The 27537-nt window shown below is 41.6% G+C and overlaps 1 protein-coding gene across 1 annotated transcript; it reads left to right on the forward strand.

The window, feature by feature from the left end:
- The first annotated feature begins 1 nt into the window (after position 1).
- TMEM167A (transmembrane protein 167A) lies at positions 2-19159 on the forward strand. The gene is made up of 4 exons (XM_006124338.4): positions 2-135; positions 12679-12788; positions 16042-16076; positions 17261-19159. Exons 1-4 carry the CDS (start codon positions 133-135, stop codon positions 17329-17331), a joined length of 219 nt encoding a protein of 72 aa, XP_006124400.1. The 5' UTR covers positions 2-132; the 3' UTR covers positions 17332-19159.
- The last annotated feature ends 8378 nt before the right edge of the window (positions 19160-27537 follow it).

The raw sequence follows: 27537 nt of genomic DNA on the forward strand, positions 1-27537 counted from the left end.
CAGAGGCTCCGCTGACGCCTGTCAGTCACGAGCCGGCACTTCCCCGACCAACCAGAAGAAAATTAGGTAACGCCTCTTCCGGTTCTGCCCCCCTCGTTCCCGGAAGTGTGATGTGTCTAGAAGCGGGGAGCTATGGTAAGCGCGAAGGTGCCGGTTGTGCGGCGCTGAGCCCCTTCCCCTTCCCCCTCCTTTTCCCTGATCTGTGAGGGGCTCCGACCCCAGGAGCTCGCGGCTGGTTTGTGGCGCTTGCTCAGAGGCCCCCGCGCTCCTGGCCCCCCTGTTCCAGTAACCACGCTGGAGACTCAGTCTCGTGGTTGCCCTCCCCCCCCCCCCCATTATGCTTCATTTCGGTCACCAATGCCTGGCTTGCTGAGTGACGCCATCGCGCCTGTGACGTCATTCAGCGACCCAAATAGGTGAAGGGCGGGAGAACTCTCGCGAGCACGTGATGTGTAGCTGAGTATTCGGTTATACTCGCTAGTCTGCAGCAGGTAGATCTTGCCGCCCTTTCTTTTTTAAAGGGATAAATGTGCTTAAACGATATTTTCTGTTAGATTCTTGATAACACACGAGTAGTTGCTTTTTCTTGAAAATAATGTGGGTTTTAAGAGAACAATGCATAATATATATTCCTTAAAAGGCGGTTTAATGGTAATTTCGAAAGAAGGGTTTCCTTTTGAAATAATCACATCTAGACACCTTATTTTAAAAAAAAGCTATTTCAAAAAAGCAGCCTGATGCGATTATGCAAATGAAGCATGGGAAATTCAAATCCATGCTTCATTTGCAATTTTGCTCAGCTGCATTTGCATTCCTCTCTGGACAGAGGAATGCAGTGTAAACATACCCTAAGAGCCCAGTAAGCAGTGGAAGTGTTGGTAATGCTGCTACACAATATTTACCTCCTGTGGCTCTGCAAATTCTCTGGTTTGGCTCTAGTTAGGTTGCGGGCTGCCAGAATAGAGAGGTTCAGTCTATAGTTGCTTGTGTAAGCATTCTTTGCAAGATCTTTATGATGGCTGTGCCTTGTAGGCACAGGGTGTGTCAGACCAAAGCAGTTGTTGCCTGACTTGTTGAATGGTCTCTGAAAATACACTGACACTTTGGAGGATGAGCATAAGTGAAGTTTTCCCTTTTCAGCAGCAGCCTGGGAGAGCTATAGCTCTTTTGTACCTTTCTGACTTTTCTAATGTTGCTTTAATGGATTTGAGAATGTAGGATAATAGAAGGGGAAAAAATTGAAAACTCTGCCCTAAAATATAACTAACCATGTTGATCAAAGGGTCATTTAATTTATTAAATTTGGCTCTTAAGTGCAAAATGAGAGAGAAAACTGGAATCTAGAGATGATTATTTTTTCTGTAAAAGCAGAAGTCCAAGTAAGAACATGTTCTGCATAGAGCAAAGAAGGGATGCAACTGACTAGTCAACTAGTTGCTCCCTACCTCCCCCTGCTGCCTTTTTCAGAAAGAGGCAGCAAGGGTGGGAAGCAGGAGCCAGTGCTGAGGGGAACCAGTGAAGTACCATCTCCTGGGTGCAGCCTGCCTCTGCTGCCTCTCTCTGAGGCAGCAGGGGGTTAAGGGATGCTGCTGTGAAGTGCTGGACTCCTTCCTCCCCCCCCCCCCCCCCGACAGGGGCTGTTGCCGCCAAGCAACCCCTGTTCATGGCGGCCAGGGCTAGCAGCGGGCAGGGTCTGCTCAAGCAGCATCCCCCGTCCACAGCCAGCTGGTGCCAGAGCAGTCTCTGTCCTCAGTGGCCTGAGGTGGGCCATATTTAACATTAGTGTGACAAGCATTGTCTCCCAAATGTTGGGAGTATTTCACTGTTGCAGTAAAAGATTTCCAAATCGTGAAGGTCCTGGAGCTTTTGCCCTGTGCAGCCTTTCCCTACTGCTTATGTGTGTAGAGAGCTGTATATGATATATACATTAAGGGTTCAGGAGTGTATTTACTTGCCGAAGCCCCCTAGCTCCTATTGTCTTTTAAGTTGCAGAGCCAAAGTTAGGTTTGGTCCTTCACCCAGTGCGAGCTGGGATTGAGCTGGGCTGCCTATCGCCTAATTGAGTAGTAAGTAAAAATTATATTTGCTCTTCGATTAAATACCTGCCTCTCATCATTCCGAGTCACAATCACTTAAATTGTACAATTCTATCAAATTTTGCTGCAAAACTGTACAGCTAGAAACTAAGCTGTCAGTAACAGCCAGTAATTAAGTTTTTAACTTTTCTGATTGTGAGAGGCAAAAACATTCCAGATATGATTTGAGGGTAAACTTAATTGTTGTCTTACTGAAACTGCAGATAGCTTAAAACAGCAGTTGTGTGAATTATGAACTCTCCTATCCATCTCAATATGATAATATGACTTTACAGTCAAATAATTGCCTTTTAAATGCCAATCTTAATTATTTAATGTTTTAACTGAAGCAGCCAGTTAATGTGATTGATCGTGGTTATTGACTGCAGTGGTGAATGTAGGCATGGATAGTCTGTTGACTTAGGTTGCTGTTGTGGGAATCTTGGGCCTCAAACTAAGGATGTGAAAGATTAACTGGTAACCGTCACTCTTAACAGGAAAGGCTTCAGTTAACTGGTAATTGGTGGGGGCTGGAGTATTTTACCCACCTGGTACTTCTATGTTGCAACCATATATTGTTAATAATAAAAACCTTGTGAACTGGAAACCTCTACATTTGGATATAGTGTAATCAGTGAGATATCAGAATAACATCAGGCTTCAGTTTCCCAGCTATGGCAGACTGATCCTTGGTGCTTTTGGGATCAGGGTAATGCAAATACTTTGAGCCACCTTTGTGTTCCCCTGATCCCCAGGGCTGCTAGTTGCCCTTCTGGCCCTCAGCCTGTTTTAGAGGATCCTCGAGCCTGCTTTAAATTACACATGGTGCTTACACAGGGCTAGTCCAAGAATTATCAAAGTACAGCGCAGTCTGGCCAGATCCCCAGCTGTGTATAGGTGTTCCCTTATTGGAGGGAACTCCCTAACCAGCTGTTGAATCTGTTTTGTGATAGGGATATAAGTGAGTAGTCAAGTTGGGTAGTTGACTACTCGCTTCCCTCCGCCCTTGCTGTCTCACCTTGCTGCCTCTGTATAAGAGGCAGCAAGGCTGGGGGAAATGGGGGCTGTGGGGAGCTAGTTCCCCCCAGAACTGTCTCTGCAGTGTCGCCTGCCCCTGCCTCTATCAGAGGCAGGGTGGTGGAGGGGGCAATAGGGGAGGCTACCACGAAGTAGCCTCTGCCCACAGTGGCCCCGGCTGCTCTGGCAGCAGCTCCTGTCCATGGCCAGTCTGGACTACCGCAAACGGGCTGCTGGACCCCGTGCAAGCTGAGACCAAGCAGTCCTAGCTTGCACCAGTTTGGGACTACTGTGCCTCTGCACTTTAAATGTAGTAAGAGCTGCTGGACTCTTACTACATTTAAAATGCAGAGGTGCAGCAGTCCCAGAGCCAGCGCGAGCTGGGACTGCTCAGTTCCAGCTTGCACTGGGTCTGGGAGCCACCCACGTTGCAGCTCTGCAAAGTGGCTCCCCTTCTTGATTAAACGTGTACAGGCAGTCCCCGGGTTACGTACAAGATAGGGACTGTAGGTTTGTTCTTAAGTTGAATCTGTATGTAAGTCGGAACTGGCATCCAGATTCAGCCGCTGAATCTGGACACCAGTTCTGACTTACATACAGATTCAACTTAAGAACCCCAGGCGTCCCCAAGTCAGCTGCTGCTGAAACTGATCAGCAGCTGATTCCAGGAAGCCCGGGGCGGAGCAATTCTGCCTCGGGCTTCCTGTAGTCAGCCGCTGGTCAGTTTCAGCAGCGGCTAATTTGGGGACGCCTGGGGCAGAGCAGCTCAGGTGCTGCTGGGTTGGTCCAGTAGTGCGGCTGCTCCTTGGCGCTACTGGAGCAACCCAGCAGCACCCCAGCTGCTCTGCCCCAGGTGTCCTGATTCAGCCACTGCTGAAACTGATCAGCAGCGGCTGAATCAGGACTCCTGGGGCAGAGTAGCTGGGGTGCTGCCAGGTTGGTCCAGTAGCGCCAAGGAGCGGTGCTGTGGGACCAACCGGCAGCGCCCCACCTGCTCTACCACAGGCCCCGGGCTTTGCTCCACATCTCCCTGGTCTGCTGAGGGGGGCACTAGCTGCGTCCACCCCAGCAGACCAGGGAGACGCTGAGCAAAGCGGCGGAGGACCCGGGGCCGGACCCGCGGCCGCTTCCAGATCAGCTGGAAGCGCCGTGGGTCCGGCCGGGTCCTGCGCGGCTTTGCTCAGCGTCTCCCTGGTCTGCAGACCAGAGAGACGCTGAGCAAAGCGGCGCAGGACCCGGGGCCAGACCCGCGGCGCTTCCAGATCAGCTGGAAGCGCCGGGGTCCGGCTCCGGGTCCTGCGCGGCTTTGTTCAGCGTCTCCCTGGTCTGCAGACCAGAGAGACGCTGAGCAAAGCGGCGCAGGACCCGGGCCGGACCCGCGTCGCTTCCAGCTGATCTGGAAGCGGCCGCGGGTCCGGCCCCGGGTCCTGCGCCGCTTTGGTCCCCGTCTCCCTGGTCTGCTGGCTCCCGCAGCAGACCAGGGAGACGGGGAGCAGCTTTTCTCGCCCCGGAGGAGGCGGGCGGCTCCAGTCCTCCGGGGCGAGAAGATCCCCGTTTGTATCTGCGGATCCGACATAAGTCGGATCCGCGTAACTCGGGGACTGCCTGTAGTTGATACAAATTATATTGACCACACGATAAGCAAATAACTGCTCTAACATCCTTATTTTGTGATGATGGTGCCATGCAAATCAGATGGGGATACAGGCAGGATCAAGTCCAAGGAATTGTGTACACCTTGTTTTCATAGAAATACTGAACTTACTCATTTTCAATATTCAGTAAATCTCACATTTTAAACATTTACATTGAGCTGCTGCAAAATGTCTACTTTACCACAGAATTCTTCACCACAAGTTTGGTTTAAAAATCAAGGAGTTTTACACAAGGTATGTGAGACTTTGATTGTGAGTCTTGGTGCATTCTGTAGACTTAGAGACTAACAAGTATATATACTACATACACTATATATAGTATAATGAGCTTTCATGGGTAAAACCCACTTGTATTCTAGGGCAACTTAATTCTGTCACATTCATGAAATTTCTGTAACACATTTTGAGAGGAGAAACTTCAAGCTATATGACTTGCAAAATTGTGTAGCTCAAAATACAAAAAATCTACCCTATATTATTGAGGGACATGGATCCAAGAATCTGTCCCTTTTTAAACAACAGTAATACAAAGAAATAACAACTTGAATCACCCGATTGAGCTGCAAGAGAAAGCGAAGACAAGATTATTCATCATGGAGTAATACTTCTTTCTTTTCCCAAGAAGAATTTCTTTCTGCTCATATTCCAACATAACAGTTTCATTTTATGAGATTCCCCAGACAGATACAGTTATGGAATTTCACATCAAGATTTGTGTGTATCGGAAGAGCTATATGGCAAAAACTGAATAGCACCTGCTCTAATGACTGTATCCAATCAATGCTATTAGTCCATTATTACTCAGAACATCATATTCAATTCCAACCTCTTCAAGTCATGGGAATAATTCACATTTTCGGAGAACAAATTATGGAAACATTAGAATAAATTGTATTTGCTATACAGTAATGCAGAGTAGTACCAAAGATGTATCTTTTTTATTATGATGATGATGTCTAGTATCAGAATATTAGATTGATTGAATGTAGACGTGAAAAAAAGTGCTTTTTAACAACTTAGTGAGGTGTTAAGCTTTATTTACTGATTTTTTTAACTATTTACAAATGTTATATCATATCTACTAACTCTTGGTACTAGAAGAAAGATACATGGAAGTGTCCAGTATTGACGTGTGAGTAAATAAACATGATGGTAAAGATTTGAATTGAAGCATAGTATTCCTGATTTTAAGAATCTCATTAATCACCTATATTTTTAGTCCAATCTGAAGTATTTTACAACCAAATACAAGTTTTTATATTGATTCTTATTGATTTAAAATAATAGAGTTATGATTGCAATAGAGATTTCCTCTTAGTTGGCCAGTAAGCATATGAGTTGTCCCCATGCTTGCTATCTATATTAGAGAATTTGTGCATCTGTTGGTCTGTCCATCAGTCCATCTGCAAGTCCATTTGTTCAAGAACTCTTCCTAAACAGTAAGAGCTAGGGTGACCAAATTAGGTATGAAGCTTTCTCTTATGCTCACTTAAAGCAAAGTCCAGGTCTGGTTTTGACAGGAAAATGGGATATACCTAGGATGGGATTGTTTTCCATAATATGAAAAGGGAGGGGGCTAATAGGAGGGATAGTTGTACTGCAAAATGACCACTGGGGGGGCTCCTTGCACATACTGGCTCCACAGAACCACCTGCCACCCTTCTCCCCTATCCTGCTGCCTCTGATAGATGCCTTTCTCTTATCAGAGGCATCCAGGGGGAGGAGGCAGCAAGTACCAGCTCCTGCCTGCCTTCCTCCTGCAGTTACACGTTTTCACAAACACCTGATATTTAACATCCCTATAATATATGTTGGGTCCATAATCCTGCTAGGAACTCTGTTGCACAGCTGTAACATGACCTCTAACAATACATTAGTATGTGAAAGTGGACCTGGCTCATGAAGTTGAAATCAGTTAAATTGAATTTCCCTTATATTATTAATATTTGAGTAATTTAGTGCCCACAAATGTGTGTATGTACATATAAAATTTGCTATTTATCTTTGTGAAATAGCTGCTATATATGAAAGGAGAAAGAAGCTCCTTCAACATTTCAGAATAAATTAGAGAAATGTAGAATTCTGTGCACATTTATTCATTATTTCTAGCAGTGATTTTAATAGTTTTTTTTATTCTCGTCATGGGAATAGTTTCTGTATATTCATTTCCTATTAGAGTTTTAGGAGTAACACATTTCAAAATTAGTGTTATTTTTAAATCTAACTACTTTTATTTTCCCTGCCCAAAGGACAGCTCTGAATAATGTCTATTCTTTTTAGCCATTTAACAAAAGTACTGTTTGTTAAAAAATTATGTGGGTTGATTTCACCTTTGTATATGTTTGGGACTTTGAATTGTACTTCTGAGTCATACACATTTTAATGTGGATTTTTAGGATCATGTGGGTACATTTTAACAGCTGTTGTTGTTTGATTAGCTATCTAACATGAACCAGGAAAAAAATCCAGTATAAGGTGTAATTCCTCAACCAGAAATTGGGATTTATCTGTTTTGTTCAAATGATCACTATCATCCTTTCCCTCTATTTTTTCTAACGGTAAAATATAATGTAAAAACTGATATACAAGCGATCCAACATGTACAAGTTTCCCTGTATACCCGTTGTCATTTAAATCCAAGTTTTAACTTTTAATGTCTTTTTATTACAAAAATGCTGTCTTATGAGATTTCTATGCAACAGTCCATTCTGTAGTTATGTCTTGTTAACAAATCATTGGTAATTTGGAAAATCATAATTTTTTTGACAAATTTGCTTGATGGCACTGTAATGGCCTCTCTTTGACACAAGACCTACCTGGGAGACTGACCCCTTAACTCATAGGGTAAAAGCCTGACTCCATTAAAGTCAATTACACACAACTTCCATTAACACCAGTGGGGCCAGATTTCACTTCTACTTCTGAAGAGTGGACATTGCACTTTTTGTTGAAATAATATATTTATTGTACCCACTAGGGTGCTGCTTACGATGGTAAAGCATTCACAACAAGTAAAGCAAAAGAATTTGTCTTATCATTAAGGCCTTGGTCTTCTGTATTAACCTAGTGTGAATATAAATTCTGCAATAAGATCCTTGGATTCTAAGCATTTTCTATTGCATTTTCCATTAACTTCCTAAAAATTAGATTTTCATTAAATATTAAATTGTGTAACTCCATCTATAAAGTTCCCCCTGTGTTATGTATTTTGCTAGTCTAAAAACCTGAACTTAGTATCTCCATCATAGTTTTCAGCTTTTTATATGCCACAGAATTTTGTATTGATAATGCATAACTACATTATAAAAGTAAGGAAAATTAGACTTTTGTATCTGGTGAGATCTAGGAGACAATTGTTTCAGCTTCACCAGAGGTACAATAATAAGCAAATTAGAGAAGATAGTGTTATCTGTTGGGAACCATATCCTCTGAGTTGATGTACACCCTTCCTTAGGCTATGTCTACATTGGCAGTTGAAAGACAAAACTGGTTGCTCAAAGGTGGTAAAATACTCCTCTTGAAAGACAAAAAAGTATTGCCTACAAGAAGTGCTAGTATTAATGCCACTTTGTCTGCAGAGGTGCTCTCCTGGCCACAAAGCTAGCACCACTGTTTGGGAGTGGAAATATTCGGCGAAAGAGCCAACAAATAGCTGCAAAATGTTGATTCAGTACTCATGAAAATGTGGGACTAATGTACTTGATGATAGTCAGATTGGCAAATGCTGTGCATACTTTTTGACCCGTTGGAATTCACTTTTTCAATTTTGTGTGAAAGTTTTCACTAGAAACCAAAGCCTCTTGATTTAAATATATTAAATTATTAAATGGATGGGAAGAACAATTCTTCCCCATTGGCTGTTTTCCCACAACTTTCTTCCTCCAGTCACAAGCCCTGTATTTCTAAAAATGGTGATAGGACGGTTTGTAACACATTTTCTGTGTTGTAGTAAGTCTGCTTTTTCTAGTTCAGATGAGGCAGATGATGCTTTGGGCCTTTGATATGCCCCAGTATCCCTCAGGGCTAGTTGTGGTGTTTAGATAAAGACAGCAATATGAACGCAGCGGCATTTAGACGGGCAGCGCCGCAGAGCCTGACGTCAGCTGGGAAGTTCACAGCTGACCCCAGGCTCCATGCGGCTCTGCTGTTTCACTAAGCCCGGGATCAGCTGGAAATAACCAATACTTAACATCCTTATTCTACTCCCCCACCCCTGGGGTTCAGAGATGGCCTGCACTTAGCCAGCCAGCTCCTTTCAGGAGCAGTATGGGGCCAAGCAGAGGCAACCTAATTATGCATTATGACGGACTGGCAGAAGCTCCAGGATCTACCATTCAGTTATGAATGATGGATTGGTAACTGTTGTCATAGAGCATCAACTTAACCACTCTGCTGATATAGCTCTCTCATTCATCCTGTTCCTTGTATCTGTTCCCTAAATATGATTAATACATAGCTGAGGATGCACCTAGCTTGGTCTATAAAACTGTGGAGAATCACAAGTAACCTCACGTGATTCTGTTCACAGGAGTGCAAACTCTCAGCCTTGGCTTTCAGATTTTTTGCTTTCTGCTGAACCCAGGTCCTGGTGCTCTTGCAAATTCTGGATTAGCCTTGGTGTACATTTGTGGTAGCTTTATGAGTAACAGTCTGTTGTAAGACTAAAAGTTTATCATGATTGTGAGGAAATGTTGAATTGCAAAAATGTTAAGTGTCAGAATTTAATAAAAAAAATTATCAGGAAAGATTTCTTCTACTCTACATTTTTAAGATGTTTATCCTCATTTTCAGTCTGGACTTCCAATTCATGTTTTAGCCCTCATTGTGAGTGTTACAGTTTTTCCTTTTGTACACATAGATCCTTTCAAATACCTGAAATATTATTGGTAGATAGGCATCAACAAACTATTATAGATTATTGATTACATTTTGAATCATTTCATTACAATAAAATGCCCCTTCCTTGCTCTCTAGCTAAGTCACTACTATGCGTTATGAACAGTTTTGTTCGTTACTTCTGAAGGGTTTGATTCTTGATCTTTCTTACTTAGCCTGGTGGAGATGAGACTTGAGCTGCAGTAGAGAATGTGTCTGTATACGCCTGGGTGAATTTTGCACACACACAGTTCACATCCCCCATAGTTTTTTCTTTCCTGCAGAAGAATATATTCTGTTGAGAATGAACTATGTTTACAACTTTTGCCCATCAGGGATTGCTCTGGCATCCCAGAGGGCCACTAGCTTGGGGCAGGAGCAGCCAGCCATGCAGAAAGAGGGGAAGAAGCTGTCACCTTTACAGCACCTTGCCTGTGTGACCAGGGGAGGAAGCATGGGATATGGGGGAGGGGCAGACAGAATAGGGCACGAGGAGTTGCTGGGAGTCACTTAGACTGGTATTCGGATGGACTAGTGGGCGGAAGATGGGGACTGAATGGAAGTAGGGATGCAAGGATACATGGGGACAGAGCATATGTACCGGACTCAATTGGGAGAGGCTGCAGTCAGCAAGAGTCTATATTGGGAGGCTTCCTAACTCCTTAACAATCCCTCCACTGCCAAAGAAATTGTTCCATATTTCTGCCATCCATACCCAGCAACCCTCCAGGTTCACTCCTCGGCTCCTGCCCAGTAATTAATTCATTCTCCCTCAACTCCTCCTTTACCCCCAAATTCCCCAAGCCTTTGCACTGATGAGCAGGGCAGGAAATACATTTCTGTATTGTAATTTAAGTGAATTATTTACTCAGTTCTGTTGTTGATATGCCTAGCAAGGAATCTATTTTCAAAAATCATTTCCTGAAACTTTGTTTATATTCTTGATAATTATTTTGAAAAAAAAAATCCAAAGTACGGTAAAACTCCCAATTGTCCGGCATCCAGTGGTCCAGCACTCCCGATTGTCAGTTTCAGCAGTGGCAGACTTGGGGAAGCAGCTGAAACTGACGAGTTGCGGACAAGCAGCGGAGCAGAGCAGTTTGTCAGTTTCAGCAGTGACAGCAGCAGACTTGGGGAAGCTGTGGGGTGGAGCAAAGCAGCTGGGGTGCTGCCGGGTGCTGAGCAGGGGAGTGTTGGGTGGCGCTGCTGGACCAACCCGGCAGCAGCCCAGCTGCTCTGCTCCTCAGTTTCAGCAGCGGCGCACTTGAGGAAGTGGCTGAAACTGACAAACGACGGACAAGCCACAGAGCAAAGCAGCTGGGGTGCTGCCGGGTGCTGAGCAGGGGAGTGTTGGGTGGCGCTGCTGGATCAACCCGGCAGCAGCCCAGCTGCTCTGCTCCACCGCTCCTCAGTTTCAGCAGCGGCGCACTTGAGGAAGTGGCTGAAACTGACAAACGACGGACAAGCCACAGAGCAGAGCAGCTGGGGTGCTGCCGGGTTGGTCCTGTAGTGCCGCCCCTCACCACCCTGTTCAGCGATAACTACCGCAGTCTGGGGCGTGAGGAGCCCACTCCCCTTCTGGAAACTCTCGGCGGCGACGCAGGGCCTCCCCCACCTTCCTGCAAAACAGCGGAGGGTTCGCTCCTCGCTGTGCCATTCCTGCCCACCCCCTGGATGCAGTGAGGGTCCTAGCAGAACCGTCACAGCCCCCCGTTAGAGTACCTCCTGATACTTTGGCATATCCGATAATCCGGCACCACCTAGGTCCCAAAGGTGCCGGATTATCGGAAGCCTACTGTAATTGAAAGCCATGTTGTGTAATTTTATTATTTTGATAAATAGGAGATGCAAAATGTTGCAGAATTTTAAGTTATTATGAACAGTTTTTGACACAGAATTACCCAGGGTGCTTGTGGAAGTGGAAATAAAGTGCCCTGACAGTTAAATAGTTACCCATCTGATCATTTAAATAGTAGCCTTCATGAGATCTTAATGAATCCCATTTCGTTCACTGCTAGAAGATGGATTCCGCAACATGAAGGTATACTATACGTGTTGGGTACTTACAGATACAGTATTAACTAGTCTTTTATAATGAAGTGTTGTTAGTGCAACAGGAGTAAAAACAAGTATTCGGACAGCAATTTTTCAGGAACCGGGAATCCCAGAAAGCAAGGAAAAACTTAATTCCTCTACTTGTTTTGCCCTTTCGTGGGCTGAGAATAAATAAGAACTGAGAGCAGAGGAATTAGCAGTAAGTTGTCTGAAGATAATTGTGAGTAGCGTAACTATTGAATTAATCCACATACTAGTGGAGCAGTATTAGGAAGCAATAAAACTAGAGTCTCAAATAGCTGAAATATTTCCACATTGTAATAAGTTAAATAATTTTAATCTAATCTATGAATCACATCAAGAGGTTAGCAAATGCCTTTTTAGAAAATGTAACTTCCTATGAGCCCATTAAAAGAAAAAAATACAATATAGAGGTTGCTAGTGACTTATTAATTCAAACATAGTGGCTTGGCACTTACAGTAAATTACCATCAGTATAGAAAATGTCCTGGCTTATGGAAATATAGTTAGCTCGCCCTCCATATCATCTGCAGTTTCATATTTCTTATGCCAGCAATGGTACAATAATCAGTCTGATTTGCGAATAGATAATGTCCAGACAATATACTGAAAAATTAAGTGCACAAAATGAATTTGCAGTATTTTATCAATGTAAGACAGACTAACAAGATTAGTAATTTTATATTTCTTTTTTTTTAAATCTATAGTAAATGTTTAATATTTGTCACAGACAACAGATTCCAAAGAATCATTCCAAGTTGTTGTGCCCTATAGGCAGTTAATAAAAAAGTGGACCAACTGTCAGATATTTACATCCCGGTATTTTAATTATTAAAATACTATGCCTTATTTCTGCAATATTTACTATACAACTAGCAGCTTAAGAAATGTTATGAACGCTGTTGAGTTTGAGAGAAAAAGATGATTTATAATGGCTTGTAATGAAAAAGTGTCATTGTTTTTCTAACTTTCTTTTTTAGTCTGCAATCTTCAACTTTCAGAGTCTACTGACAGTAATCTTGCTGCTCATATGTACCTGTGCTTATATCCGATCCTTGGCTCCCAGCTTACTGGACAAAAATAAAACTGGGTATGTTTGTATCTAACTGCTTTTTTAAAAAACGATAGGTTGCTTATTCTGTAACTAGCCATGTATATGGTTTGTATTTTCACACAAGTGGTTTAAGATAAATTGGGATTTTGATCATCTTTACTTACTTCAGAACATGTCAATAGTGATGTAGTTTGCTCTTCCTTACAGAATTTCTCATTTTAAAATTAAAACTGCTGCTGACATAAAGGACATCTCATAAAATGAAGAGGATGAGATGGCATTTACAAGATTTTTTTTATATATATATATACAGCCACTCCCCGAGTTACGACCACCACCACTTACAACCCTCCGTTTTATAACTCTCTGCCTGAACTTGTACTTATTAATTTCAACTCCCAGAAAATAGATATAGAACACGTCGTACTTGGTCATGTACCAATTTTTCTACTTTGAGTTATTTCATAGATGTGTATGTACTATATCTGTATGGCTTTTAAGATGGAGATGGAAAGAAAGAGGTGAGGATTATATTTCTATTGAGTCTTTTAGAATACAAATGTGAAGGAAAATTCCAGAGATTATCAATAGTCAGGGCCGGAGTAAGGGGTGGGCGAGCCGGGCAGCTGCCTGGGGCGCCAACCGATGAGGGGCGCCTGATGGAAGCTGTAAGAAGCGCGTGGCGTCCCTTATAGCTGCCATCAGGCGCTACACACCTGGCTCCCGCAGTGCCGGTCCCTCCCATCTCCACGGTGCCGGCCAGCAGCACCCTTCCACCCACGGACGTGGGGCCCTGCACGGCCAGGCGTGGCCTGCCCCGGGCTGCGTGCCAGCAGTGGGGGCCGGGCCAGACTGAGCAGCGCATGTGCCGTGCGCCCTGGGGGCAGGCCTGTCCTCCCTAGGAGAGCGGGCCTGCGCATGCACCATGCACCTGGGTTCGGGGCACTAAAATGGCTCGGACCGGGCCTGTTAATAGTCTATACATATAATTAAACATTTAACTAGGAATTTTCAAATAATTTTCAATATCAAAACAAAGATTCTATCACTATAGCAGTTTCTCATCATGCTGTTTAAATTTTTTCTAAATTAAGGAATTTGGTGTTCCTACATGCAACTGGATTTTGCTATTGTTGTCCCGCTATGGCGTTATCCACTTTACTTCGTAAAGTTTGGTTCTGTCTGGAAAATGACAGTTTGAAAAGGGCACTAAGCAAATTCAACAAGTTTTCTCTGTGTACCCTATATCAAATCAATATTTATATTAGTATTTATTAATACTGCTGGGCTGACTTTTGGGGGAAAGTGAGCTGGGTTCTGTTCCTGGTTGCTTCTCAATGCAATGGAAGATGAGGTACCAATTGTTGGGCCAAATTCTGCCCTCATTTATACAATCAATTTTGTTTGTGCCAGCAAAAGAAGAGCCTGACATTCAGATCCATTTTTGAGTTTGCAGGGCTTTTATTTAAAATAATCATCTTTTTGCTTGAAAATACCTCCGATTTGATCAGGAAGCCATTGAGAACAATAATTATCTATTATCCTGCTGTTTCTACATACATTTTTCAGAACATGCTGATTTTTTATAATTCTTTACTATACTTAAAGGATTGTATTTGTAAAATCCTTAAGAATGATTTACTCTGTAATGAAGTGTTGGGGCTAGAATAGTTATTACATTTTTTTTTAAATGTGTACTTAAATGTCTATATAAGATGACACCTGAGCCTTTTCCATTTGGAAAACTAGTATGAAAACATTTATCTGTCCTTACACAAGAAAATCATATCATTATCATTGACATATCAGGCATTTTTCTTGACATTAATAAAGATGGGAAGATATGAAGATCTACTGAAATTTTATTTTTTATATCAATTTTTGTTAATGGTGGATAAGACAGTAGTCAATGAGGTGTACACAGTAAGACTGTATATTTATTTTACTGATTAAAATTCTAGTGCTATTTTGGCACATAATACTTCCTTTCATCTGGACCTATCATGTTTACTCTTGAAGCATATGTCTCTCAGTACAATAGAACTGTCTTTATACACCAGAAATGTTTTCAAAGGGTACTATCATGGTGGACAACTTAAGCTCTTGATCTGTAGGTTTGTTTTTACATAGGAAGTGCCATTTTATTTTTGTTGAATACTTTGTATTAGAAAATGAAATTTCATTGCTTCTAAGCCAACACATAGTTTCCTGAAGGTAAGATTACCTACAAAGAGGTCACATATTATATAACCCCTGTCCCTTTGTGCTAGGATATTCCATGCTTAATTGGAAATATCTAGACATATTGAGTAAAATTAATTCTAGTGATATTAGTAGTAAAGTAATAAATAAAGTAAATAAGTAAATTGTACCTAGCTGTCACAGCAGAATGAACCTTTGAAAATCTTTTCTTACTTAAAAGTATCTTGAGTGCTCCCGTCTTGCTATATCCTTCCTATATAGTGGTCTTTCTGATATTTTGAGATGACGTGAAGAAAAAAAACTACATTTATCACCAGCTTCAGGAGATTGAAGTCTTTAAAAATGATGCAACTTGTTTTCTTCTGTAAACTGTCTAATACCAAACCAACTAGCATTTCAACTGACTACAGTATGTTCTTCCTATCAAATCATGAGTTTCAAGGTGCCAAAGCTTTTACGTTGTGTGTTGCCCATAGTCTGTCACTCTTCCGAACGTGCCTCTGGCCATATTGTTAAATCACCGTTTGGTAAAGAAAAAGCCTGAAAAAGGTTTAAGTTAAAGGAACCCTGTCAAGGTAAAATTTGGCTTATTTCTAGATTTTTCAAGTAAGTTTTTGGAAACTTTGGAATAGTAATGCTTCCATGAGCAATTAAGTTCCAATGAAAACTGATTTGTTTAAATGTAAACCGTACTCTCTTGTATTTGCAACACAGAAATTGTAGCATTGTTGCCTCAGAAAAATACTTTATTTACTTTTATTGCCTGAGCTGAGGTGAAAATGAAGAGTAAAAGAACATAAATAGTGAAAAAGATAGATATAAAGTAAGTTCAGAGATTGGCATCTGTGAAATACTGTGCAAGTTTTATCCAAGAGGTTGCCAGAGCACCACTTCTGCCCTGGTACTTTCTTGGCAATGACTGCCATTTGTGTTTTGTTTTTGGAGGGCAAGAAAAGAATGAGTTCAAATGTTTAATTTGATCAGAAGTGCAAAGGTTGAATAGTAAATCATGAACCAAAAGTCATTTAAATTATTTTTAAATTATATTAAATGTAGGACTTTAACAACTTTTTATGTATCTATACAGATTATTGGGCATATTCTGGAAGTGTGCCAGGATTGGTAAGTGTTTTTTTTTTCCTCTTTGGCAATGAAACTAGCCACAGGGCCTCCTGTGAACAGGCGCTGTATCAGAGGCAATAGCACGGGGTAGCAGGCGGCTCCACTGCATTCTCTTCGTTTAAAACTCAGACCATCCGGCTGGAACTGAGCCAGCCTGCCAGTATGAGTTTAAATGCAGAGCACGTATAGGGAGGGAGAATTGTTGCAATTAACCAGGACCAATAACGATCTGATGGGTTAAATGGTTATCTCACTAGCCACTAACATCCCTAGTTACAGCATGCCCTGGGGATGGTTTCAGTTAGAGCCTGCCCGGCATTCACCCCACCGTCAATTTTCCGGGCTGAGCACCAGTAAGTTTTGGTCCCATCCCCTGACTGAACCAAATTTGTCAAAGTGGAGTTGTGACCTGGCTTACAGGATTGTAGTGCCACTCGCTCAAATTTGGGCTACCCAAACTCCTGGCATCATGACAACTGGGCCAAATCTGAGTGGCTCTGGAAGACAAGAGGTAGAAGGGGAGTGAGCCAAGCCAGACTTGGGGGGGACAAGATCAGCCACATGATCCTTTGACACATTTTGATGACCCAGTTTGCGGTCCCAACTGGGGATGTGAACAGGTAATCATCAGTTAACTGGCACCAGCTTGTCACAGACTGTGCTACAGCAGTCCCTTTCCTGGATCCCACTTAATAGGTTAACTGTTGACTGATTAAATGGGACTTTTACATCCCTAATCTTGAGGGATAATGAGAGGGAGCACGGCCAAAGACTGCTGAGCCACATCTCAATTGATATAGAGCAGGTTGGGAGCTGCTTTAATCTAAATTGTGCTGGGATAGAGCTAGGCAGAGGTTTTAGAAACTGTAAATGGCTTTATCATGCTCTCCTCTTTATTTTGCCAGTGGACCTTGAATTCAACAGCCAATCTGCCTCTCTCTTTCACTTTTAATTTTCTCCTCCTTCATCCTTTCTTGTACTTTTTCTCAAATATCCTGAAATAGCTGCATTCACATTCTTGCAGTACTTTCAACAGTAACTATTGAATATAATCTTCTATTTTTCCACACAGAATTATAATTAATATACATTATATATCAATATATTATAGTAAGCTAGATATAATGTCTGCCTGCTCTCTTAGGGATAGCTGGTCAGTAATTCGCTTTAATTCTTTCCACCAGGCGAACGGAAGAGTCCATACGTAGCTGTGTGCTGTATAGTGATGGCCTTCAGCATTCTGTTTGCACAGTAGCAATTGAAGAATGTCAAGAATCTCTTGCTATCAAGCTAATGGCTTGACAGACTTTGGACAGCAAAAAGATAAACATTCTAAACCCTTCTCTTTCTTTGTTGCGTGTATAGGAGAGGCCATACTTTTGGCAACTGTTTCCTTTTTTTCCTGTTAGTGGACCATGGTGTACAGTTTAACAAAATGCCATTTAGGAACTGAAGACCTGTATTTTGATTTCATAATGTTAATTTAGTAGTACTGACACTGATATTATAAATTCTGCAAAGGTCATTCATATGCATTTTACATTGGATTTCAAAGTGGTTATTTTTAAGCCATCCAATTGAAAACAAACTTAATAAATACATCAGTTTGAGAAGTCTTTTTCTGTGTGTTTACAAAGACATTCTTAGAACAGGAAGACCAAATCTGATTGATTAAAAAAAAACCCTACATGATTATTGGTTACCGAAATTCATTTAGTTCGCTATTAATTCATTTAATGAATTCCTGTATTGGCCACGAAATACACATTTACGTATACTACTATTACTACTAATATCTCTGGTTTAAATTGTCCTAATTTTTTAAAAATCTTTTACAGATATTACAATAATCATCAATGCAGGTCTTATGAAATTTAAAAAAAAACCTATTTCTACTGTTAAGAGTCATCCTCATTGAAAGTCATGTAGTTTTGTATCTAACTGATTAGAATACACAAATTTGGGTGTTGCGAGCTCAAACTAGTATGTATACAAACCGTACATGTACATTTTAGAAGATGACGTGTTCAAGTATTTTCAGTACTGTGCCACAAAGGAATTCTAACGGCAATACTGATGAGTATTTATTAATGAACTGTTTAGTACAATAACCTTTTCTAAAGTGAAGATTTTATGCAATCTGGCCATTCAATTTAGCTCTTTTAGCAGCCTTGCAAGTACCAATGTTCTAAACGGTAAAAGCTACTGTAGTGAAATTAACTGCTGCATATTAATGCTTGCATTTTGAGTTTATTACATATTTCTGCAAGCTTTACTCTTTAAAAGACTGTCTAGTAACTTACAGTGGTAACGTTCTTGAAAGGCATATTTATATTGAGTAACCCAAACATTTTTGCTGCATCTGAGAGTTGTTACCATCTCTATTGTCATTTTGAAAAGCTAAGCTGTGTAATTAGAATGAGCAAGGTGGAAATAAAACAAACTAGAAGATATACAAAAATCACTGAGTTCTTGTTAGAAAAATGCCCATCAGTTACTACATCTGCCTAAGTTACATTGAATTCAGGTTGCTCTACAACTCAGAGGAAGTGACTATTTGACATCCTTGAACTGTTATACAAGCTGGCCATAGATATTGCTAAGATGATGCCATCATGTAGTTCAGAACTCTATTCATTTTTCTGTTTCCAAAATACAGATATATAAAAGATTGAGCAGTGAAGAATGGGTCACAGTTTAGCTGCCATTGGCTCTAACATGCTTAGCAATTAGTCTCATATGCAGCAACCCAATATCAGAAGATTACAGAGGTGAACTTTGTGACCCATTTCTCATGCATGTACTCATATGCCCAGACCTGTGCTTCTGTGTTTTGTCTGGTCCTAACATCTGGTCCTATCTTTGATTTTGAATATTGCACCAAAAAGTTTCAAAGTTAGTGATTACAGGTTTTCTTTTCCAGAAGATTTTTAGAAACAAAGATAAACAAACCTGTCTATTGTGTCTGTCACATGTAAATTATGTATCCCAAACAATGAAAAAATTATTTGATAAAGCAACTATCGCATGTCATCTTCTGAAAAGAGATTTACTTTTTCTTGTATTTACAGAAATCCAAATTTTTTTTTAAAAAAAAAGAGATGTTTGATGAAACAATGCTATTCATGTATAACCCCAACTATGGAAACTACCCATTTACATATAATAGTTCTTAGTATGGCTTGGAATAGAACGGAATACTTTTAATTATATAGTGAAGCAAGACACCAAGCAACTTTTCATGCTTGAGTACCCAGAAACATAGCAAAATAATATTTCAAACAGCTCACTGGAAAAGTGTCTTTATTTTTCCTTTTCAAAACAGTTAATGTTATTGGTCAACAAATGAAGGAATAAAACAACGTCCTTGGACTATTCATTGTATTGTGTTATTTTAAAATGTTTGGTAGTTACTTAGATTTGTATACATGAAGTGGCAACCTTGTTATGCAAAATACCTGTGTATATGTCTATATCCATCTGTACCCAAACTTCAGATACATCTGTGAATTCTTTATATTTTCTTCTGTTTTATATGAAGCACAACTGAAATCAGTTATTTATGGGACATTTCTCCTCCGCTAGCTTCCTGTTGGCAGTGCAGTTCTGCTTTTGCAACAAAACCAGAGAAATAGAATTAATGTCTAGCCAGTTACTGAAAATGTACATATTAATAATCAGAATGGTATCTACATAGCAGGATCTGTTGTGCTATGCAATTGACAATGCCACGGTCACAGAAAAATGGGAGTCACTGAGCTCTGTACCCCCATCTGCAGCCAAATGGGACTCTCATCCAGCAAGTAGAACAGAAGGTTTATTTGTTCACAAGGATATAGCATAGCACTGACTTGTTGTTAGCACAGGATCAGCCAGTACACTCCATCTTGGGGAGCAGGGTGCCCCGAGTCAGGGCCCTGGGCCTCCTCCCTGCATCCTAAGCCAGCTGAGACTCCCTCATATGCTCAGCAACTAGTCCCAGCCCTGTAGGCAGCTCCGCCTCCTCTCCTTTGTTCCCATTCCTGGGCAAGTAGTATGATCTGGTTGCACCCCTGAGACTCAGGTTACAAGAGAGCCTGAACCATTGTTTATGTGATGGGCGGGGCAGTCTGGGATAGCCTCCCCTCAGTGAGAGTCACACCCAAAACTCCCATCCCCAGCCAGGCACAAGTGCAGTGCCCTGGGAAACTGAGGCACGCACACAACTAGAACAGTACAAGACAGAAATCACATGCAACATAAAGCAAACAGTAAATACAATCCCCATTTTGTCACAGCCACCTATTTTTAAGGTTGCCTATATTTTCCACATTGTAAGACCTTGTTTCCAATTGCTTTTATCTTTGCTAGACTTTAATCATTGAGGTTGAAATTTACTGTAGCAGGTTGCATTTCTGGGGAAAATTTTAGCCAAAACAGTTCAGCTCTCTCAGAGAACAAGAGTAGCAGAAAACATCATTTTGCATGGGGGTTAAATAGCCATATTGTTGAGAATCTTCAGTGCTGTCTGTTGTGCTCACATTAAAGCCCCATCCTTTCTCCCACTAGGAAAAGCACGAGGAAGGATCAACTGAAAGGGAAAGAATAGATTTGGGCATGGAAGTGGGGGAAGGGAGACACAAAATTGGCAAGACAGGCACACCGCAACTGAGAGCTAGAAAAGGGAAGGACAGGGAATTAGAAGAAAAATGAGCAGGTGGCAGGAAACAGATCTGACAAGGTGGATTTGGGGGGCAAAACAAGCACCAGTTGGGCAAAGACACTGATCCACTGATTAAGAGAAAAATCTGAAAAGCTGGAGTGTATGGTGAGCAATGGACCAAAGAGACTGGAACTGATGAGGTTGTGGTAGCAGAGTGAAATTTGATAAGGAGCCAAGAGTAAGGCAGGGCAAATTGGGACTGTCTGGGCAGGGAAGGGGGAGAGTGCACAAGGAACTGAGGAAGGGAATTGAGTCGGAATTTGTATGAGGAGCCTAGAGAATCCAACAAAGTGGAGTGAGTGAGCGTGTGAATGTGCGAAGGAGAGACAAACTTGAATGAGGAGACTTGGATAGGGTTGGTAGGAGACAGGGATGAGACACCTGAAGAGTGGAGACTGGAACAGGAGGGGATGGCGCAGAAGGGATCAGACTTGAGATGAGTAGACTGCTCCATGACCACTGGAACATACTTCCCTCCAGGGCCTGGAATGGAACCCAAGATTGCCAAGTCTCCCTATTCCACTGCTCTCAGTAAAATATTTGAAACCCACTAGGGAAGTATGTCTCATTTCCCCTCCCTCCTCACCCAGTGCCACATGGAGAATAATTGTCTACTGCTGTCAGTTGCTCTCTCGGCTCAAGTGGCAGAAAGCTGCGAGGAGAATATAAAGGTTTCAGAGGCTATTTAATATGATTTTGACTTTTTTCAGTTTGCATTTTTAAAAGATAGCAAATAACACAAATTGCAGTTTAAAAACAAGTAGGATATTTAAAAAGTAGGACATGCCAGAATTAAGGTGGTCTGTGAACATTACGATGGACCTCTTGTGCATGGGTATTGTGCTACAGTCTTAAATTACATGATCACATATTTGGGTTTTTTCCCCCTGTAAGACCTCTGCTTCATTCAGTGCATAGGATTTGACCTGCTCTTTTTACAAATACTTTTGATGGAAGAGGCTGATTTTGCTCAAGCAATAACAAAATTGTTTACAAGCAACATGAGCATTTCTGAAAAAGCCCCATATTAATGGGCCTGGAACATGAACCCTAAAGAGACTGAGGGTCTCTATCAGTAGGTCAGATGACACACTGGAAATTGACTACGTGTCAATTGACTATGTGTATGCCCTGCCAATACATTCAGCTTTAAACTGGACTACCTACTTTCATGGTGGTAAAAGTGTTTTCTTTAAGCTCATGTCATTTTTGGTCAAGCTCTCTGAGTCTGTTATGAGAGCATTTATGTCAATATATGTAAAATGGGGACGTGACTACTGGGAAAAGGATTAAAGCCACCAAGTAAGTTTCACATAGGCCACCCAAATACTCCTTCATAGTAACTACTGTTCATTACTGAGCTAAATTGAATTAGTAGTACCTCTTAAGGGTGAAAGGCTATCCCATTGCCAATCATCAGTATATTTTTTTCTTTTAGACAAAATCTTTATTTGATGATAAAGGCTCTCATTCCTGAGCCTTTTCTTTGATTCTCTGTCCAACTATGGAATGTGGATATGAATATTTTCTCCTTATTTTGGAACACCAAAGGGGAGAAATAGTGTAAGTTAGGATGCACCAGAGATTCAAGAAACTGTTTTGCTACAGATTTCAACATTTGGAGTTAGCGTAAAATTCCTTCATTACACTGATAAGTTTCATCGGAGTCCCATACAGCCTAACAATTTTCCACGTTGTATCCTTATTTACACGATCAAATGCTTTTCGAAAGTCTATGAAATTAATACCAAGGTTTTCTTTATATTCATTCATGTTTTCAATAACCCTTCTTAAGGTGAAAATTGCATCTGTGCATGAATGACCTTGACTAAAACCATATTGTTTCTCACAAAGAAATGAGGTAGTTTTTAATTACATGAATTCTGATAAGGTCATTTGTGATGAAATACACATTAATACATATTTAAATTGGGATTTAAAAAGAGCAATATTGTAGTAAGGAAATTTATTTCCTTCATGGTAAATCTTAATCTGTAGTTTGAGCTTGGCTAAGGATACAAAGCCAAACAGATTCTGCTGACAATCTGGGCTGATCTACACTGAAGGTTACATTGTCTTAAACTCATCTCTCAATATCATGGATTATTCACTCCCCTGAGAGAAATGGCTAAGACAATGTAACCCACACGTAGATCAGCCCAAATTGTCAGCATGCCTACAGGGATAGGTCCTGCATAAAACACAGATGGAGGTGGATGACAGATACATGTGTTCCAGCGTATCCAATAGTCCAGTGGTTCAGGCACTCTTAAGATTTGGGAGACCTGAGTTTGGAGACTGTTCTCCATCTGGAGCAGGGGCTTGAGGTCAGGTCTCCCACGTCCAAGCAAGCATCCTAGCCCCTGGGTGGATATTCTGAGGTGAGTCTCTGCTTTTTCCACAATGAAAGGCTCATCTGGTTTCAGTACCAAACTCCATGAGCAGGTTCATGGCTTCTAAGAATCTCTTTCTTAGATGCCTACCTCTCCCCATGCAATGACTGGTGAGCCTTGACACTTAATTTAGGGATGAGAATTCCATTAGCCACAGTGCCCCTGGTGGTTGGCACTACAACCTTTGTGAATCTTGTCAGATTCCTAAGCTCCAATGACTGTCATTAGGAAAAGTCAATGAGATGTGGTAACATAAGTATCTTAGGTGCTTAACAATTTTATGCTATGAATAATGCAGTTGCAGAGTTAGTTTCTCTCATACGATGTGGGGCTTTTTTTAATAGCAGCATTGTATAGGAAGAAGTAGGTTGTGCCCATGAAAGCTCATGATACCATCTTCATTTTTTGTAAGTCTCTAAGGTGCTGCAGGACTATTCATTGCCTAGGACGAGAGTTTGAAATGAAGGGTCAAGTAGGCAGAGAAATATAGGTCAATTCTTCCAGACTCGCAATTCATACTGCAAAGGATATGGTTCCTCACCACCTGTCACAAACCTACACACAGTGGAAAAGAGGATACAAATGCTACATGAGCAGATGGATCAAGGTAGGAAATGTGATTTTGTGTCAGACACTAGACAAAGACTCAGATCTGGGTTCAAATCACTAGCTCTGCCATAGACCCCCTTCTGTGATTCTAGGCATTTTGTTCATGGCAAAACGGAGGCACAGACAGATAAGTAATTCAACCAGTGTCAGAGAGGAATTGGAAAGGAGATTGAAATCCAGCTTTGCTCTTTTGCAAGCCCACCACTGTTCTCCACAAAATTTACATAGGTGAATATGTCACAAATTTGGAAGCAAGACTAAATCATTGTAATGCAGTTTCCATATTTCAGTTTAAACTCATAGGGCAATACACTTGTGTATCATGCAAAGATTTAATCTCATATATAAAATCCTGACAGATGACGTAGTTTTTTGGATAAGCAAAAGACTTTGTGTCCTTCCCCAAATCCAAAGCATATGAATATTGACTTTTATGCAAAGCTACATTTCAAATTCAAAGTATTGATTTATGAAGGTTGCGAAAGAGGAAATTGCAATAGGCATGAATAGGGCATGAGTAAAGCATGAATAAGAATTTTGTCAGACTAGGGTCAAGGTAATGATTCAGTCTGACAATATTTTGGAGAGACTGATAAGCAAATATGCAGACAAAGTAAATGTAGGAAGAAAATGTGAAGTTTAGGACCAAGAATGATACAAAAAATCTGGCCTTAGAACAAATTTAATTTTGCAAATGCACTTTCTACATTATGAACTAAAACAAGTGTGAGCAAATGGAGTTGTTGTAGCCAAGAAGTGTAATTACAGTATAATTGAAATGATTATTCTATTGTTAGTGCTGAAAAGTATTTATTTTTCCTAATAGATCTAAAACTGAGTGAATCCAGGGAGACTGAAGTTCTGTGAAATATAGTACTGTACTTCATTCTAATTACTATTGTAGAGCACATTAGAGTCAGACATGGTCTCTTAAATTATGAAAATGGAGATCTTTCATCTTCAGAAATGAAGTTTGAAATTAATTTAGGACTGAGTAGCAAAACTTGCCAAAAGACTTGATTTGTCCATTAGGCTGGCTTTTCAAGCAGAAGGCTACTAACTGAGAAATCTTCTGTGGACATTACATACTCAGTGTCAATCTGCTGCTACTTCAAGATGTTGTCCTGGCTCAAAGTGTCCTGGCCTGATTGTTTCCGCTGCACAGAAGCAACTTGCAGTACTCCCTGTAAAACAGTGGTCACCAACCAATAGATCGAAATCTAATGATAGATCTTGGAGCCTCTGACAGGCGATCCTGACTGGTTTGACCAAGAGGCTATCAAGCACAGCACGTCAGCTGCCACTCCCACCTGATGCTGCACATCTCCTGCCCTTTGCCTTGGAGCTGCCTTTCCCCTTTCCCCCTCCAGCCTCCTGCTTGCTGTGCAGTGCAGGGAAAGGAGAGATGTGGGTGCTGATGTCAGGGTGCCCCCTCCCACCCTGTAGTCTATCACCACAGAACGGATGGGGGACACAACAGGGCTTGAGATGGAGGGAGTTTGCTGGCTGCTTTTGAGAGTGGTGCAGGGCTGGGGCAGGAGTGAGCCTGCCTTAACCCCACTGCACCACCACCCAGGAGCTACCTGTGATAAGCAGTGCCCACAAAGAGCCAGTTCCAGACTCCTGCCCCAGTAATGTAACCCCCCGTACACCCCAAACGCTTGTTCTAGCCCTGAGCCCCCTGGATCCAAACTCCCTTACAGAGCCTGTACCCTGATCCCCCTCCTGCACCCCAGCTCCCTTCTCCAGTCCCTGCTCAGAGCCCCTCTCACACTTCAAATCCCTTAGCCCAAGACCAGGACCTGTGCCCCAAACCTCTTCCCCTGCCTGGTGGAAGGGAGGGAGGATGGAGTGAACAGAGGTGGGGTCTTGGAGAAGAGGCAGTATGGAGATGGAACAAAGGTATTTGGATTTGAGGTAGATCCTGGATTGCATTTAAATTCAAAAAGTGATTTTGTGTTTAAAAAGTTTGGAGACCACTGCTATAAAACAAATTACCAAAAAAAACCTGGAAACTCCATTAGTGTTATGCTTCTGTTGGAGTTTCTGTTCAGAATCTTTTTTTCTAACATTTCAAAACTCAGTTGTTAAAAATGTGCTGTAGGCTAAATTCTGATGACTATTTTCCCCTAATCTCCTTTGCAATTAAAATCCTATTTAAAATTTGGCAAGGACTTCTATGGTTATTTTTTCAGTGTGATGATCAGTGTTTCCCCCCACAGCTTCCATTAACAATAAAAATAAGGCTACCCTACTTGAGTGCACTTCAGTGCCTGAGCAGTATGGAATTCTGACAACCAGGCTCTGTTCCGCTCATGTTAATGAGAGCTTGCCACTGTAGGATGTGACCCTAAATAGGCATGAAATGACATGAAAGAAAATGGTCACTTTCTTTTAATTTGTGCTTTAACTTTTTTGGAAGTAGAAAGGTAATGGATATTCCTTATAATATTTTAAAATATTATGGTTGTGAAAAAACACACGAAAGCCAGCAACCTAACCTATACCTGCAGTACCGTCCTTTGTGTTACCGGTCAAAACATTTCAAGTTAAGGAAGGTGTTTCATCCTTAGATCTTATTGTCCTGGTTTTTGTCTAGTTAAGGGGAAAATTTGCATTTTAATTGAATATGGTCAGTTATTCAGTTCATGGACTTTGTGATAGAGTGCAGGGAACTAACAGATGAGCCAGCACTCTGGTCACTTAGGCACCAATTAATAACCCTCAGGATGGACCTGACATGGCCTGATGAGTGGATTAGAATGGGCTGGGGGATGAATGCCAAGCAAATTGGCACATTAACACACAGGCTACATCTACACTGGCATGATTTTCCAAAAATGCTTTTAACGGAAAAGTTTTCCATTAAAAGCATTTTCGGAAAAGCACGTCTAGATTGGCAGGATGCTTTTCTGCAAAAGCACTTTTTGCGGAAAAGCGTCCATGGCCAATCTAGGCGTGGTTTTCCGCAAAAAAAAAAAAAGCCCCGATCGCCATTTTCGCGATCGGGGCTTTTTTGCGGAAAACAGTACTGTGTTGTTTACACTGGCCCTCTTGCGCAAATGATTTGCGCAAGAGGGCTTTTGTCCAAACTGGAGCAGCACAATATTTCCGCAAGAACACTGACGATCTTACATGAGATCGTCAGTGTTCTTGCAGAAATTCAAACGGCCAGTGTAGACAGCTGATTTTGCAGGAAAATCTTGCCAGTCTAGACACAGCCACAAAGTATAAGGCAGCCCAGGAACTGAGGGAAAACTGAAAACTCTAAATAATTATGGTATATGACTCAGGAAGGTGGTGAGAGGAGCAAATGTAAATACATTGCACTGTGGTATTTAACAGGTGAAAGTTTCTGACGTGGTGTCATCAGGGCAGAAGAAAGGAGCAGGACTTCACCCTCTCAAAAACCTACACACACTGGCTGTGTCTACACTGGCATCCCTTCCGGAAAAGGGATGCTAATGTAGCACTTTGGAATAGGCAATCCGCGGGGGATTTAAATATCCCCCGCGGTATTTGCATTAACATGGCTGCCGCTTTTTTCCGGCTTGGAGATAAGCCGGAGAAAAGCGCCAGTTTAGAAGTGATTCTCCGGAAAATAAAGCCTTTTCCGGAGGATCTCTTACTCCTACTTGAAAGGACTTCTACTTGAAAGTAGGAATAAGAGATCCTCCGGAAAAGGCTTTATTTTCCGGAGAATCACGTCTAGACTGGCGCTTTTCTCCGGCTTATCTCCAAGCCGGAAAAAAGCGGC

This window comes from Pelodiscus sinensis, chromosome 6 (genome assembly GCF_049634645.1).
Source record: "Pelodiscus sinensis isolate JC-2024 chromosome 6, ASM4963464v1, whole genome shotgun sequence".
NCBI classification, from domain to species: Eukaryota; Metazoa; Chordata; order Testudines; family Trionychidae; genus Pelodiscus; species Pelodiscus sinensis.

Bases quoted from the DNA above. Each gene is read 5' to 3' on its own strand.
- TMEM167A (XM_006124338.4), top strand. The intron at 12,789-16,041 runs GTATGTTTGTAT...GTATCTATACAG, and splicing joins CTGGACAAAAATAAAACTGG to ATTATTGGGCATATTCTGGA. The intron at 16,077-17,260 runs GTAAGTGTTTTT...TCTTTCCACCAG, and splicing joins CTGGAAGTGTGCCAGGATTG to GCGAACGGAAGAGTCCATAC.